At 38.9% G+C, this 15,050-nt stretch overlaps 1 protein-coding gene across 3 annotated transcripts in view; it reads right to left on the bottom strand.

Moving 5' to 3' along the window:
* The window catches only part of CDK19 (cyclin dependent kinase 19), a 121,011-nt gene that overhangs the window by 6,015 nt on the left and 99,946 nt on the right, over positions 1-15,050 (bottom strand). For all 3 annotated transcript variants that reach the window (XM_053973678.1, XM_053973677.1, XM_053973679.1), the window contains 6 exons: positions 13,134-13,277; positions 12,806-12,875; positions 11,556-11,628; positions 7,807-7,904; positions 6,230-6,308; positions 1,389-1,655 (listed from right to left, as the gene is read on the bottom strand). In XM_053973678.1, the coding sequence (XP_053829653.1) occupies positions 1,389-1,655; positions 6,230-6,308; positions 7,807-7,904; positions 11,556-11,628; positions 12,806-12,875; positions 13,134-13,277 (731 nt within the window). The remainder of the gene's footprint in view (positions 1-1,388; positions 1,656-6,229; positions 6,309-7,806; positions 7,905-11,555; positions 11,629-12,805; positions 12,876-13,133; positions 13,278-15,050) is intronic.

Below are 15,050 nucleotides of genomic sequence, written 5' to 3'. Positions count from 1 at the left end.
AAAGAAACATACAGATCATGATTTTGATGCCTGTGCTGTTAAAGTTTAGAAGGAAAACATCACAGAGGGTAAAAAAAATCTGAAAAAAAAATATATTTAGACTACTAGCAACTTGTAAGGGGCAAGCTTGCCAACAATTCAGAGAACTGGATAAGAATTCCATAATGGATATCATCAAATGCAGCACACCAGTCCTCAAAGTATAGACCAAACCAGACCAGCCATAAATACTGTGCAGTCAGATAGATGTACTGATCTGTTCAGGCCTCACGCCTGTCTGGAACTTTTCAAACAAGAAACCTGGTTGTCTTTCCCCTTAAATTGTCCTCAATGCCTTCATGACAATTGTAACTAAAGGAGTTAAACAAAAATGGGAGAAATATGTCTGGCACTGAGTAATCAATTGTCTGTGGAGAAGGTCTGGAGGGCTAAGACAACTGTAGAGCTGGTAATTTAAACCCTATTTATTTTAACTTTAAAGCAGCCTGAAAAGACCATTCTCCAAAGTGGGATCCTCTTGGAGGCTAGGAGCAGACAGAATCCCTAGCATAGTTTAAAATTTACCCTTAATATCTAACTTTTTTTTTCTTTCAACTAATTACTGCTCCAGCAAGTATAAACTCCAAAGTACTGAACATCCTGGTAAGTTCAATGCTTTCTGTATTTAATGTAAGTCACTTTTTTGGTGGAAAATAAAATTCTAGTAAGCAAAGACAAATATGCAAATTCAAAAAATATTCAGTGATAGTGCTTTTCCTTATGAATGCTACTGTAGCAGAAAACATGAAATCTGTTCTACTTTGGTCACATTAGAAACAACGCCTGCCTTTGTGCCCTACTCTGGCATGAATCAAACAGATGAACCAAATGGTCATTCCTGTGCTTTACATGCATTTTTTTTCTTTAACATTAGAAGCAGTCTTAGAAAGATACCAGAATAAACTACAGAACCACTTCATACATGTGACAATAGAAGGAATGAAATGGGAGATCCTGCTTCTAACTTTGCTTCTCCTTCTCAAGATTGTCTCACATCTGCGCCTCACATGGGATTTAATATTGCCAAGACTCGAGTATCCTAAACTTGATGCAATGCAGCATTTACATCCCCTGGCTTCAGCAAGATTACTCTAAAATACAAAGTTAAGCAAATATTTAAGTGCTTTCCTGGAGTGGACTAGTCCTCAACACTTTACAGGGTGTAGTAGATACCACTCAAACTGGTATTCTATTGAAAATTACTAATCACAGAACAAAACCTCAGCATGCCTCAGGTTACATCAAAAATTCATTAAAACGTGGTCTGTTCTTGCAGTTGGGAAGGGGGAAAAATGACATTTTGGCACTTGGCCCTGTAGTGTCAGAAGCAGCAAAACTTCCAGAGGTACCTGATAATCTGAAGGCATGACAGGCCCGCCTGAGTTAGCGCCTGAAGGCCCTATGCGTGGTTTCTTGTTCGGAGGCACCTGGTTGAGGCTGGAGTCCTGGCTGTGCTGGAGCCCCGTGCCCGCGCCCCCTCCTGCCCCGCCGGCGCCCGCTGCCGTCCCATTGGTCTGGCTGCTGTTCTGCTGCTGCGGCTGCTGCTGCTGCGGCGCTGCCTGCGCCTGCTGCTGAGGTGCTGTTTGCTGCTGATGCTGATTCTGCTGCTGCTGATTCTGAGGGAAGAAGCAACACAACACGGTCACTTGCTCTGAGCTAGGTTTGTGAGCTTCATGGAGCTGCCAACCGCAGTGTCACTGAGGGGGAGGCAGGCCCCCGTGTAATGGGAAAACACAGCAAGGCTGAATGCTGGGAGAACTTCACCCCCAGTACAGACCTGCACACCTATGGGGTGTCCCATTTTTGCTCATTTTGCTTTTTTAATGAAACAAACTGGACTTAAACTGGAAAGACAGTTGAGTGCCTCCGACAGCTACCCAGGTGTCCTAGGTTGCAAGATGTGGGTGGGGTTGTGTATTCTGTTATCATCTGTGACAGGTGGAGAAGTTATCTTCTGTTAATTGGACAATTTTTCTTTATCTCTTCCACAACCAATCCTCCCTCGGGGAGATATCTTCTGTTAATGGGCCATTGAGTCTCACTGGTAAAATTACATCATCCCATTGTGAGATGCTCTGCCCAGGGGGAGGAGCCAAGCATTCCTACCTGGATATAATCTGAGATTTGGAACACCACAGGCAGCCTTTTCCACTGGATTCCAAGAGGAGCAGCTTTCTTCTCCACTGGATTCCCAGAGGAAGACCAGGCCCATCTATACCACCACTGAATGTTCAGAGGAAAACTACACCCTTCAATAGGATCATTGTTTCAGCAGAACCACATCTGTCAATCCAGGAGCACTGCAGCCACCATTTAATCAGACTGCTACCAACATCCTCACCCACAGGGTGTCAGGTCATATTCTGACTCTGTCAGTGTTTTGGTTTTTTTTTTGGTTTTTTTTTTTTTTTTTTTTTTTTTTTTTTTTTTTTTTTTGTAGTATTGCATTTGTATTTTTCATTTTCCTAGTAAAGAACTTTTATTCCTATTCCCATATCTTTGCCTGGGAGCCTCCTATTTAAGAAAATTACAATAATTCGGAGGGAGGGGATTTACATTTTCCATTTCAAGGAAGGCTCCTGCCTCCCTTAGTGGACACCTGTCGTTTTCAAACCAAAACAACAGGTGCTCAGAGAGGATAAAAGGAACCCTTTATAAAGCAGTAATCACCTAATGAAGCAAATCAAAGCACCCAAAATTTCGCTAGTGCTCAGTGACAGACATGGGGAACCCACAGTAAGTTGTTCTAAGTGCTTCAATGGCCTTGTTCACGCAGAATCAAAACCATGTTTCAAACTTTCACTTTTCACCTGATGAAGGCTGACAGCATTACTGCCAGAAAGATAAGCACATTGATACCAAAGGAATTATTTAATGTCTTCTGGGTTGCGAGGAAATGTTGTGGCAAAACCAGCAACAGGTTTCATTACTATTTCTGTTTTCTGTGCATTTAAGCACCTTGCAAAGACTGCTGTACTGGGAATAGGGCCCAGCATGGTGCACAATGTACGGGGTCAGAAAACAGCAGAAAAGTGAAAATAAACCAGAAATGCTGAAGACAAAAGAGGAGGAAACAGCTGAAAGAAGAATCTGGCAAGGGAAGGAGAAGACTAGCAAAGGAAGAGAAGCCAGATAATTAAGATGACATGGGCTCCTAGCAGGAAAATAAACAGAGATAAGTGTCACAGAAGGAAAAAAAATGTTAAGAAGAAGAACACAAGAACAAAAGACAGTGAGAGCTCTTCTGGCTTCAGAGGGCTACAGACTAAAAGGAGTATTTGAGGAAGTGGAGGGAAGGTCACAAAATGAACTGAGTGCAACTCTGTCCCCCATGGTTAAAGTTCTGGGAAATATGTCACTTGCTCATCATGAAAAAAACCTTCAACTGACATGGATTGAATTAAAAAGCCTTACTATCCTTCCCCTAACATACGGTAGGGAACATTCCAGGATAGGGGTTTTTTGGGGGTTTTTGGGGTTTTTTTAATATCTACTTATATAATGACCAAAACTTTAGTATGGCAGCCTTTAAATTAAAACCTTATTTTATTAGTTTCTCAGAAATTATGACAACCAGTTGCTACTAGCAGAAAATTTTTGATGCCCCCTTCACCTTGAGGCTTTTAGTTACCCCAGATAAATGACATTAAAGATCTGCATCTATGCCATTCATCACAATAGTCTCCCAAGATACATTCCAACAAAATTTGCAGTGATGTATTCATTTAAGACTACAAAGAAGACTTGCATCTTCAAGGACTTAAGAGGTGGCCTGCAATTCCATTTCACATTCAGCAAAAGCCATAATGTGTCCTCCTGCATGTAGTCCTCAAATCTCATCTCAGTCAGATTCTATTTCCTGGGATATTTAAACTTGAATAATCTAAAAAGTTAATTAAACTAGCTTGTAAACAAAAAAACTATTAAGAAGCAATTTATTTTTCATAATGGTTTGAACTTCACTTACACAAAACGCCAATAACTAAGGTACTATTTGTGTTAGAATTCTGAAATTTGTGTTTTCATAGGAGTGTTTGGAGGCAAGTAAGGTAGTTACTACTGGGTGATCTGAAAAACTATGTGTAAACAAATATTGAAGGGACCCTTACAATTAAAGGCAAGACCTTGTTGTAGGTCCCAGGTTTTGTGCTTCAGATTTTAGCACAAAATTTAGTTGACTACCCAGAGTTGGCTCTTGTGTGGAACTACTATTGCTACTGCCTGGCTAGGGACTGAGACCTGCTCTGTCAGTCTCCACCTGGGGCCTGGCTGCACCACCTAACTGCACAAAAATGTCTTTCACCAGCAAAAACCCTGTCCTCAGGTCAGTCTGGCTCATGGCAGTTCCCAAATGACTAAACTCATGAAAGGTCTACACTTAACAACCCATTGCCATATGTCACCTCTCAGGCACAAATTACCAAAACTAAATTTCAGTCCTACCTAGAAATAAACCTAGCAGAAACTTGCCTAACAGAATTTAAATGATAAAAAAATGTATTTTCACTTTGTTTTACAAACCCTCATTTTAGTCTTGCTAACTAACAATTAACCATTTTGAAGAATGGATGCTTATGCTAAATGGCATTTAATTCAGATATAAGTTCCATATAAACAGAGACAACTGCTCCAGGTTGTGATTATATAAATGATTATGCAGATATTTAGGGTTTTAAAAACAAGCCAGTAACAAACTAGTCATAAAAAATTTAAAACTTTTCATTTACAATAACATCATAAAGCAACAAAACATGGAACAGATTCAACTTTCAGAATAGCCTTTATCTCCACATTTTCTACACTGTGGGAACACATTCAATGAGTAATGTAGGACTTGTATTACCTAAATGGTCTAAGAAAAAGTTTAATTTGGAGTGTACATAAATACCTGACTGTCCTCAACAATCTTGAAGACCATTTATATATTGGCTGTTTTAAAATATAAATATGCCATTGTCATCACTCCTGCAACATTGCCTGGGGAAAGACAGATATTTCCTTTCAAGTACACTGACTTAAATATAAAAAAATTTAATTCATAAGGTTTCTTCTTGTTTTTTGAGGCTGTGAGAGTTGAAGCAAAACTAGTAACTAAATTACAATCAAATTAGTGTAATGAATCTAATTTTACTTTTTCTTCAGGGGTCTGTTTCCTCCTTTGGAAAGAACTATCTGGACACAAAAATCATGGATACTACCACTTGTTCTCAGTAAAGAAGAATCTGCAATATCAGTTCTGAAAACAAAATTTGCTCTCTAAAATATAGGTTTAAACTCAGCTAGTTTGTCATGCCATGCAGAAAATTGAAAACAGAATATTTATGTAGTCAAATGGTTTCTCTGAAAGACAACAGCCCTTCTCACATAGTCCTCAGATAACGACAGTTCAAGACTGTTCTTCACATTTTGTTAGCTATACATCACTGCTGGTGCCTCACTGTACCCTGTTCTGTGAAAATAACATGCTGTTTCCTACACTGTAGCACCATTGTCTGGCCTTCCCAGCACTATGGGACAATTGCTGTGGTCACACAGCACAGCTGAGCTACATGCACCAAGCAGATCAGATTATGTTGCAAACACACCAAAATTTATTATGCACACAAACAAGTTCTCGCTCGTGTCTATGGGGCTGTGGAAAACAGAATATCCAGAACAGATTGTTGCTACACAGTTCAGAATCCTTATTACTCCTTTGTCTGAGGGCCCTTACAACATGATCAGGAAACTGCATGCAGATGGATGAAATGTTCTGATGTAGTGCCAGAAGCAGGCTGCCACTATTTATTTGAGACCTCGACAGCCATCTACATTCAAATGGCTGGATGGATGCCAGTCATACAATGAAAATGCCATTCTTTTCATGTGCTCACAACAAATCTTCATCATGCAATGCTGGAGGAGGTAGCAAGGTCTTCTTGGAATGACAGCAGCTGAGAGCAGGCTACAGCTGACAGAACAGCCCACCCAGCTCACTCCCCACAGGTCAGGGCAAACCATGATGGTGATACCACCTGAGACACCCCAAGGCATCTGATACTTTTCAACTGTTTGAGAAGCAGTTTTAAGAGAGCTTTGCCTTGGAAACACATTTTTGGTTAACTCTTCATGTTTCATTAGTTTTCATTTGGAACCATGATGCTTTCTTATTGCATACTTGAAAGTAAACCAAACAAGGAGTTTACTATACCTTATCCCCTTTCTCTTCAGGTTCATCTTCATTGAGGAATTCTCTTTTTGGATATGGAATCTGACAGCCAGCAAATACACTGAAACACAGTAAACAATAAACACTCCACAAATATGTACACATGGCATACATTTACTTAACGCTATGTTAAAAATGAGTGCATATAACACAACTTCACTTCTTGTATTTGACAAATCCTGTTTCTACAAGTGAGTGGCAGTGTGAGCACCCAAGATAGGTGCTGATTGTAATGTCAGATCTCTTTGCTGTTGGCACAAGGCTGTCATTTAGAAATCATGGCATGGTTGAACATGCCCAAATGGCAGAACGACCACTTGTTGATCCAGATAGTAAAATGAACAAACACAGTGTCAGAGGTTCCACAACACCCAGTTGGAACATGCATGGCTCACTGAATAAGGGGACTGATCCAAAGAGTATTAGTGTCTTATGAGCCTGCCTTGGCTTACAACAGGCTTCAATATATTTGCCAATCACAATTGCAGTTACTTTCACTAAGTTTCTCAGGTCTTGTTTAGGAAAAAAAAAGTCACTTTCAAATTCATCTGACCAATGGAATTTGGAACATTCCTTAATGTTAATGGCAGAGACCTTATCATAATGTTATCCTGTAATCCATGGGGAGCTACAGTTCTCTACAGGATAGCATCAGATAAACACTAAGCAGAAAATTACTGATAGATCTTGACCAGTGTCAATTTCTTACATCTCTGTGCCAACATTCAGAATACAATCAACATGACGTGGTTTTTAAAAGGGTGTAAACAGTTCTTAATCTTGCTGCTATGTAGTGTTTGATTTTTTCGAACAGAAATGTTAAAAACCCAACTAGTCTCAACTAGACTCCTTTTTCATTCCAGTGACTGTTCCCTCCTTTTGGTGTTGCCTGCTAGTTGAGGAAACAGTGAAAGCAAAGGTGGAAGACTACCTGCGTCAAGTTCATACAGATCATAATGCTATGCACCACCATGCTTCTGAAAATTGGGAAGAGAAACTAACAAAGTCTGCCAGCTGGAATTGAATATGTCATTTGAACTTTTCATGACAACAAAATACAGATATCAATTCTGTACTCTCAAGCCTTCTGAACAAGGGATTTGTGGGATTTTAGGCAGCCATTTATCTCTTCACTTTTCTCATACTGCTACCCTGTGAAAAGAGGGCATGGGAATGGGCTGTAGGTCAGAAAACTGTCCCACTCCTAGGGAGAGGCTCCTAGGGAGAGGCAATGGAGAACAGGGCTCTGTGAGACTGTGTGAGGCAGAGATTGATTCTCTAAATGCTACAGTACTGTTGTAACTCTGGCTTTGGTAGTATGTTCAGAATTACAAAACTACTGTGGTACTGGGTTATTTTTCATGACCACTCAGCTCTGGCACCACTAGATACAGACATTTCTGTACTGCACTTGTAGTTTCTACTGAGCATGGCTGAGCTGCTACTTCTTGTGGACACAGGCAGGTACCTGTGAATTTTTCAGCCACCATGTCATTTCAGGGACTAGCATGTAGCAGAAAGAAGTCACCCCACATGTGCACAGAAGAGGGAATACATACTCTGACGTAGGCAGAGGATCCTCTTGAAAATAGGGGTCCTGCAAAGCCTGCTCTGAGGTAATTCTCTTCGTAGGGTCCATAGTAAGAAGCTTCTGAAGCTGCAAAGCATAACAATAAAAATAGCAAAAAGCTTATCAAACTATCATTTTTCAAACTATGACTTGTATGTCTTGGATTGTGGATTGCCAAATGATTTCTGGCTTGTCCAGACAAGCCTAAGTTAGCATTGCTTGTTCAGTGAAGTTCCCAAGAACTACAATGCACATCCATCAAAGTACTGTGGTTGTGAAGTACTTCTCACGTAATAAACAGTTAAGTGTATCAGGCAGTATTAATTGCTCAGTCTGAACCACTGCACTAAAGCAATGCTAAATTCAGCTATTACAGCTTCATAAAACATTATTTCTAAATAACAGCTGTTTGTTTTTTTGTGGTACATGTATAGCTTTAATACTGTTCTACATAGCTGACACAAAAGGAAAAAAAGCGTCAGAATAGACTGAACAGGACCAGGAGTCTCCATATCGCTTTAGGGATGGAAACAATAAATCTTCATTTCTTGCACTGGCAACATTCCAGAATCAGAGCACTCTGATATTCATGCAGCTCCCAAACCCACTCTAACTGGTACCAAAATGAAAAGGAACAGACCCTTCCTAGTAACCTTTCTTCCTTGCTGGGAGGAAAACAAGCACAAATTTATTAGCTAGAATGCTTTGGACTGCAGTAGGTTATAAAAGAGGATTACAATAGATTAGTAGTATAAAACAGGAAGTATAGGCATATCACACCATTTAAAATAGTTACTTATTTATCACATTCTGATAAACTTACAGTAGGAAATTTGGGTGCTTACATTGTACAGTATCCTGCTCTTACACAATACTCTTTTAATTCAAGCCAATAGAGTAGTGAAAATAAATTTCCTTCTGTAAAGGACATCTCAGCTCAAACTCTCTTTCAGGTGTCCAACAAAAACTGCCTGGATATTTAACAAAATAATGTGATTTTGGCATGGGTATTTGGGGCTTTTTATTCTAATAAATTAAAAACCTGACATACAATTCTATATTCTATATATATGCTACAGAAAACAGCCTCAGTAAAAGCACTTGCCCTCCTCAAGAAAGGAAATGCAAGGAATCATCTTTCTCAATAGTTGTAGTTAACCCTACTTGATAGATAAGGTCTCAAGACTCTCTGTATGTTTGCCATTTCCTTCCCAGCTCTTCTTATTCACATACTTTATGGGCTACAGACCTCAAAAGACTCAGAGCAAAACAGAGCCATTTGGGCTGTCTCTCCACCCATCAGTTCATTTGTAACTAGCTCCTAAATGGATTTCTGCTGCTTGCCTAGAGATGCACCTCCAGCTATTCCTGCACTGTATACACCTGGAGGGTTTGAATGGGTACTTACTGTATTTTTGTGTGGTGAGGTAACTCTTAACCCTACATTTTCTGTGCACCTTCACAAACCAAACTTCTAATGATATGTTGGCTCTCTACATAGTGACCTCACACAATACAATATAGACAATAGTTTGGTACTCAGTATCTTTACTTCAAATCACCTTTCCTCACATGAAATTTTTTTGTCAGCTACAGCAGCTTCTGGCACCATTACAGGTTATGCAAATTTCCCAGTTCCTCCACAGAGACTTGCAGGGACAAAAATGCATATTCTGTACAAGGCCACTCCTGATCTTTGGTACCAGATGTCATCATTGACAGAAGAGCACAGGGAATCAGCCTCTGCCCCCTGGACTCCTTCCCTTATCATTCCTGCTTCACTCCCGAGGATACAATCAGCTAGCCCATTCCAAGTAATACCACACACAGTATCCCAGCAAGATAACCTGCCTATCGGTGATGCTACTGTGAACCAACTTCTTTGAGAAATTCTGAGTATCTGTAGCTTCTGGGAAAATGAATGAAAAAAAGTGTCTGGAGACAATTTGTTTTTAGGGCAGCAGCTGCTAAGACAACATAGGAAACCAATGAGACTAGATTTCATCAAAATCTCACACTTCCCAGCAGGTCTCAAGCTTTCAGGCTCCACTGGCCTGACATGACAGCTATGAATACTATGCTTGTAACTTTTCCAGGACAGCAAGAACAGATGCTTCTTCCTGAATGGAAAACATTCTGCCCTTCATGTAGACATTATCATTCAATGTCAAACAGCAGAATGGCATAATATCATTCTCTTTGTCAAGAGTCACTTGCTATCCTGCACTGATCTACTTGAAGCCATCTGTTCCCCATGCACCACACTTCCTGTACTCATTAGCACAGTCTCAATCAATGACTGCGAGAAAGCAAATGTCTTCAGAGGCCACCCTGCAAGATGGAGGTCATCTCATAAAAATAACTACCTTGGATATGAACAAGGAGTTTTAGAGAGTCTGCTTCACAATACATGTACCTCCAGTGTACAGCAATGAGATATCAGGAAGGTAGTCCATACTCCTGGGCATTCTTATTCAGAGCTTTCGGAGACTGACCTACCTGAGATCAGCCTCTGTCTCTGATTATTAAACCACCCTTATTCATTCCTTGAACTGTGAGAAAAATCTAACAAACTACCAGACTTAGAGAACTAAGTCTTTGTCATAATGTTCAGAAAGAAGGGCAAGGTATGCTTAGTTTTGTTGTTCTTCAGAGAGCTGGTTAATATTTCCCCTGGGAAAAGCAGCCAACCCACCCAAGATGATCCTCAACTCAGTGTTCAGCCTTAGAGAATTAGTAATATAAGCTGACAGCAAGCAGGTTTTCTGGTGGATTCCACTTGTGGTAGGAAAATATGGAAGTTCATGTGCTAACTAATGATGTTTCTTACAATTGTCATCTTTTCAGGTGATTCCAATGTGTGCCCAGTAAGTTGAGTTTAAGAAATTTTAATTAATTTTTCTTCAAGTCTCACTCTTCTTATGGAAATTCTTCCCTTCCACCTACTTGGAACCAACCTCTTCCATTTCCACAGCTATTTGTGTCATCATCCAGCAGCAACTAATGAGTGAAAGAGCAAATCTTTGCCAGGACATAGAGAGATGACTGCTATGCTGAATTTGTAACTGAAAACAGACCACTGAAAGTCAAGCTGCACTAAGAGCCTCATTGCAGAGCTCCCTGTACACAGCATTAGCAAAGTGACTTTGAACTTCATTCCTAAATTTAGACAGCACTAAGTCATCACAGAGACATCCAGAAATTATGCTGTATTAGACAGAGCAACCCTGTGTTGGTCTACAATGGATGACTGAACTAGGCAACCAGCAAATATATGTTTAGGGATTTTGTTTGGAATCATCCCCAGAGCAGTGGTGGACTACTGTCAGAGGGAAGAAAAAGGAAAACCAAATTACTACAGGAAATAATTTTTTCCTTTCCTCTTCCCCTTCTTTACAAAACTCTTTAGCTTTTAGGGGCTCTTTAGGTCTCTGAAGCCACACAGAATCAAGACACAAATTATACTCACTCTCTTATTTGCACAGCAAACCTAAAGGTAAGGCTGTGTATACAAGTGTCTTGCAGATCTTAATCAGAGAAGACTCTCAGATCTTCAATTCCAGCAGTTTAAGCAATTTGTGTATGAAGAAAACACATTTCAAATATGGCTAGTTAGTGATAAATAGCTTTCTTTAACATTGGTGTTCATAAGAATGAGATAGGAAAACAGACACAGATATTACCCTTAGAAATGCAATTTCATTCCTGTCATCACAGCAATTTTCAAGTTGCACCTACCAAAAGAAAAACTTTGCTGTCAGGCTTGACTTTGTGTTTCTCCATGTATTTTATGAGGCTACTATTGGCATATCTGAAAAATACAGTTAAAGAAAAACATGTCTGAAATAATAGTGCATTAAAAACATAGAACTCTATCAAGACCACAGAAACATCTCCCAACCCTCAGGAAGTAAACTGTAAAAAGAACTGCTATCAGGAGGCATGTCAGATATTTATCTAGCAGTTGCACACAAAGTGTGCTTTTCACCAATAGGAGTGCTATCAACTGTGTAAATATTATCTCCATGAAACATGCAACTTTTATAGTATATGGATAAGCTGTTGATAAGGACAATGACAAAGAGACACAACCTGAAGTTTATACTCTATTTTTCTAAAGCAACTCTGCCACAGAAAGCATTCAGCAGTTCATCACAGCTTAACATTTAAACTATTGTTTCTGGTTAGAACTTGGCAAAGCAGTTAGATTACCATTCTGTCTCCCCAGCCTCCAGAAAACTATATAGTCCTTACAGCTCCCAAGTTCAAAATGGCCCGAAATACCTATGACATGTGCCTTGCCTTTAATTTATAGCTCCAGAGGTTATCTTTAGCCATTTTTAAAAGACAGAAGCTTCATATTTTGTGTAAAGCCAGTGTCATGAATCCACGTCAGAGCTGGAAACAGAATCCAAAAGTCCCAAATCCATGTCCTCTACCTTTACTTTAAGGAGACCATGTGACTCCTTACCAGCTCTGATCTATTATCAGCACTTGACTAATTTAGCCAAAGCACCAGGAAACAGTAAAAGTGGAAAATTCTCAGATCCCAGACAGGCTTTGAATCGCAACCTATTGAACATGTTACCTTCAATAGAAATTTCTGTCCAATACATTGCTGCCTCCACATATCCACTTGTCAAAAATAGCAGTGCTTCCCTATTCTTTCTCACTCAAAATGAACAACATTATCTTGAATATGTAATAAAAATGGGTTAAGGAAGCTCATTTGTCTGTGCCTGCCATAGATTAAATTACACTTATAGCAACCACTTCTAGAGAAATGAGGAGGCCACTCAGTTGATGTTCTTAACAAGCAGCTGAGGGAGAGAACACCATTCATGTAAACCAGTTAATTCAAACATGACAGCTGCCACGGTGTTAGAACCCAAATACTTCAAAATCTTCTCCCCAGGAAGTCAGAGCATAGGAGCTGATTTCTGCCTCCACCATGCTCAATGAACTGTCGTCACATTATCGTTACTTACGTTGTTCTTCTAAAATCTTTCTGAAGAGTTGGATATTCTGGCATCTTTCTTATGTCTTCCCAGTCTTTATCTTTGGTAGTGTGGAAAAAAGAAAAAGCATTTACAATTCTGAACATGTAGGTTAAGTAATACTCAGGAAGAAATAACTACAGGAGTTGTTTGACTTCCTGTTTCTTGGCCAGTGCTATTGTTCTTTAATTGCCAACATTTCCAAATCCATCAAATTGTCAGTTTCTTCGTACCTATACAACTAGTAATTTCCTTTAGGAAAAAAACCAACAAACAACTCACTAGAGTTATATCTGCTGCTTTAATGAAAATAAATTACCTGCAGGGAATCCCATTACACTGAAAATGCGGTCTAGCTGATCGTGATGAAAAGGATTACTTGTTTTGATGTCCTCCTGGCGACAGTGAAATATAGGTTCTGAAGTCAATAGTTCGGCAAATATGCAGCCAATTGCCCAAATATCTACAAAAGAAGGGGGATAATTAATGAAAATTTGCTGTACTCAACTGCTCTGGTTTTTGTTTCTGCACGATTTCTCAACCTGTATAACCACAGTAAGACGAAATGCTCCACATTTAAAAACAATGCATTAACATAATACATTAAAAAGGGTAAAATCTGGAGATATGCTTTCTATAAACCAAAATTAAACTCTCGAAAGCCAATTTTTGTACAGTGTCAGTCCAGCACTTAACATACTCACAGTTATGTCAGAAACCTACACAATATTTGCTTACAACATAGCTTAAAGGGCATTCAGTTGACCAAAGACTATCCCTCACAAAGACACATTTAAATAATACTTCTAACACATATTTCAGAACAATTCCAAACAGATAATTGATAACCAAATAAATACTAAAGAGAAGATTAATAGCTCATATGTTTAACCAAATGGTGCAAGCTAGTTAAAATGAGGGGAAAAAAAGATTCTAATTTCAATCAAGTGTAAGAAGATCGAGTACCAAACTTTGAAAAAATTAAAATTCTACTTGACAACTGACTCCCACAGCAATACTTTAACTGTGTCATCTACAACTCATGAACATAAAGAAAACAACAGCATGATATTTGACAGTTAGACTTGATGATCTTAGACATTTTTTCTACCTTAATGATTCTATATACTGAAAGGAAGAAAACCTTTCTATTTCATAAAATTCTCATTAATATGCTTTTTTAGAGTAAATCTATTGCGGACCAAAACATTAATTTACAAGAGAATAGTTTTTCAGATTACATGTATGTGTTCTAGTTACTGCTCATTACCATCCATCTTTGTGTTCTGTATGACCCAAATGGTTTACTATGCATCTTAATGTGAATTTGCCAGTGAGAAGAAGCTTGTTACCAGCTGGAAAAAAAACAAAACAAAACAAACAAACAAACAAACAAAAACCAAACAAAAAAAAAAAAAAAAAAACAAAAAAAACAAACCCCCCCCCCCAAAAAAAAAAACAACCACCAAAAATTATTTAAGGATTTGCTACACTGATAAATATATGTCTGGGATACTGAGGATACAACTTTGGAAAAGGTGTTGAGATCAGATTAATAATAAGCATAGTCTGCTGAATACAAGAGTGTGGAGATTTGTGTAGTAATTGAAGTTAAATTGGATGACTCTAGGAAAACTTTATTTTTTCTAATTTAATAGAATAAAACAAAAAGAAATTTAACTTTAATGTATGAGTCTAAGAGATACAAAATTATTTAACCAGAGTTTAGTTTATTGGATTCAGAGTAAAGACAACACCCAGAAAAGTCTCTTGGTTGTTGCTCCAAACCCCACTTGCTGTCAATGGTGGTGTTTGCTGCCTATGAGACACAGGGTGTCCTTAAGAAAAAGCACTGCTCCCCTTATGTAGGAAAGAAAGAAATGAGCCATCACATTCTATTTGTCAAAACTGGTCAGCTCCATTTCCATCATGTTACAGGTGTGGAGCTTGAGGTGTCCCAATATAGAACCCTTTCTTCCAACCTCCCTTACAGGAAAATCTGATAACATTTCAGACTTTACAGTTTTGACAGGGTATAACTTGCTCTGTGCATTACATCACATTCTCGAGGTTTTATCTTCCTTTGATTTTCCTATTAGCCTTATCTGCATGAAAACAAGATCTGTAGCTGTTGAGATTTTATCTACTCAAGCAACTAATGCAGCATATTAATCACAATTGCTGCCTGGGTAATAGGCATAAATTATCTACTCCAGAATGGAAATTACTTATTAAT

Source organism: Vidua macroura, chromosome 3 (genome assembly GCF_024509145.1).
Source record: "Vidua macroura isolate BioBank_ID:100142 chromosome 3, ASM2450914v1, whole genome shotgun sequence".
NCBI lineage: Eukaryota > Metazoa > Chordata > Aves > Passeriformes > Viduidae > Vidua > Vidua macroura.
The sequence above is the reverse complement of the archived record's forward strand: the minus strand, read 5'-3'. Positions and strand labels throughout refer to the sequence as shown.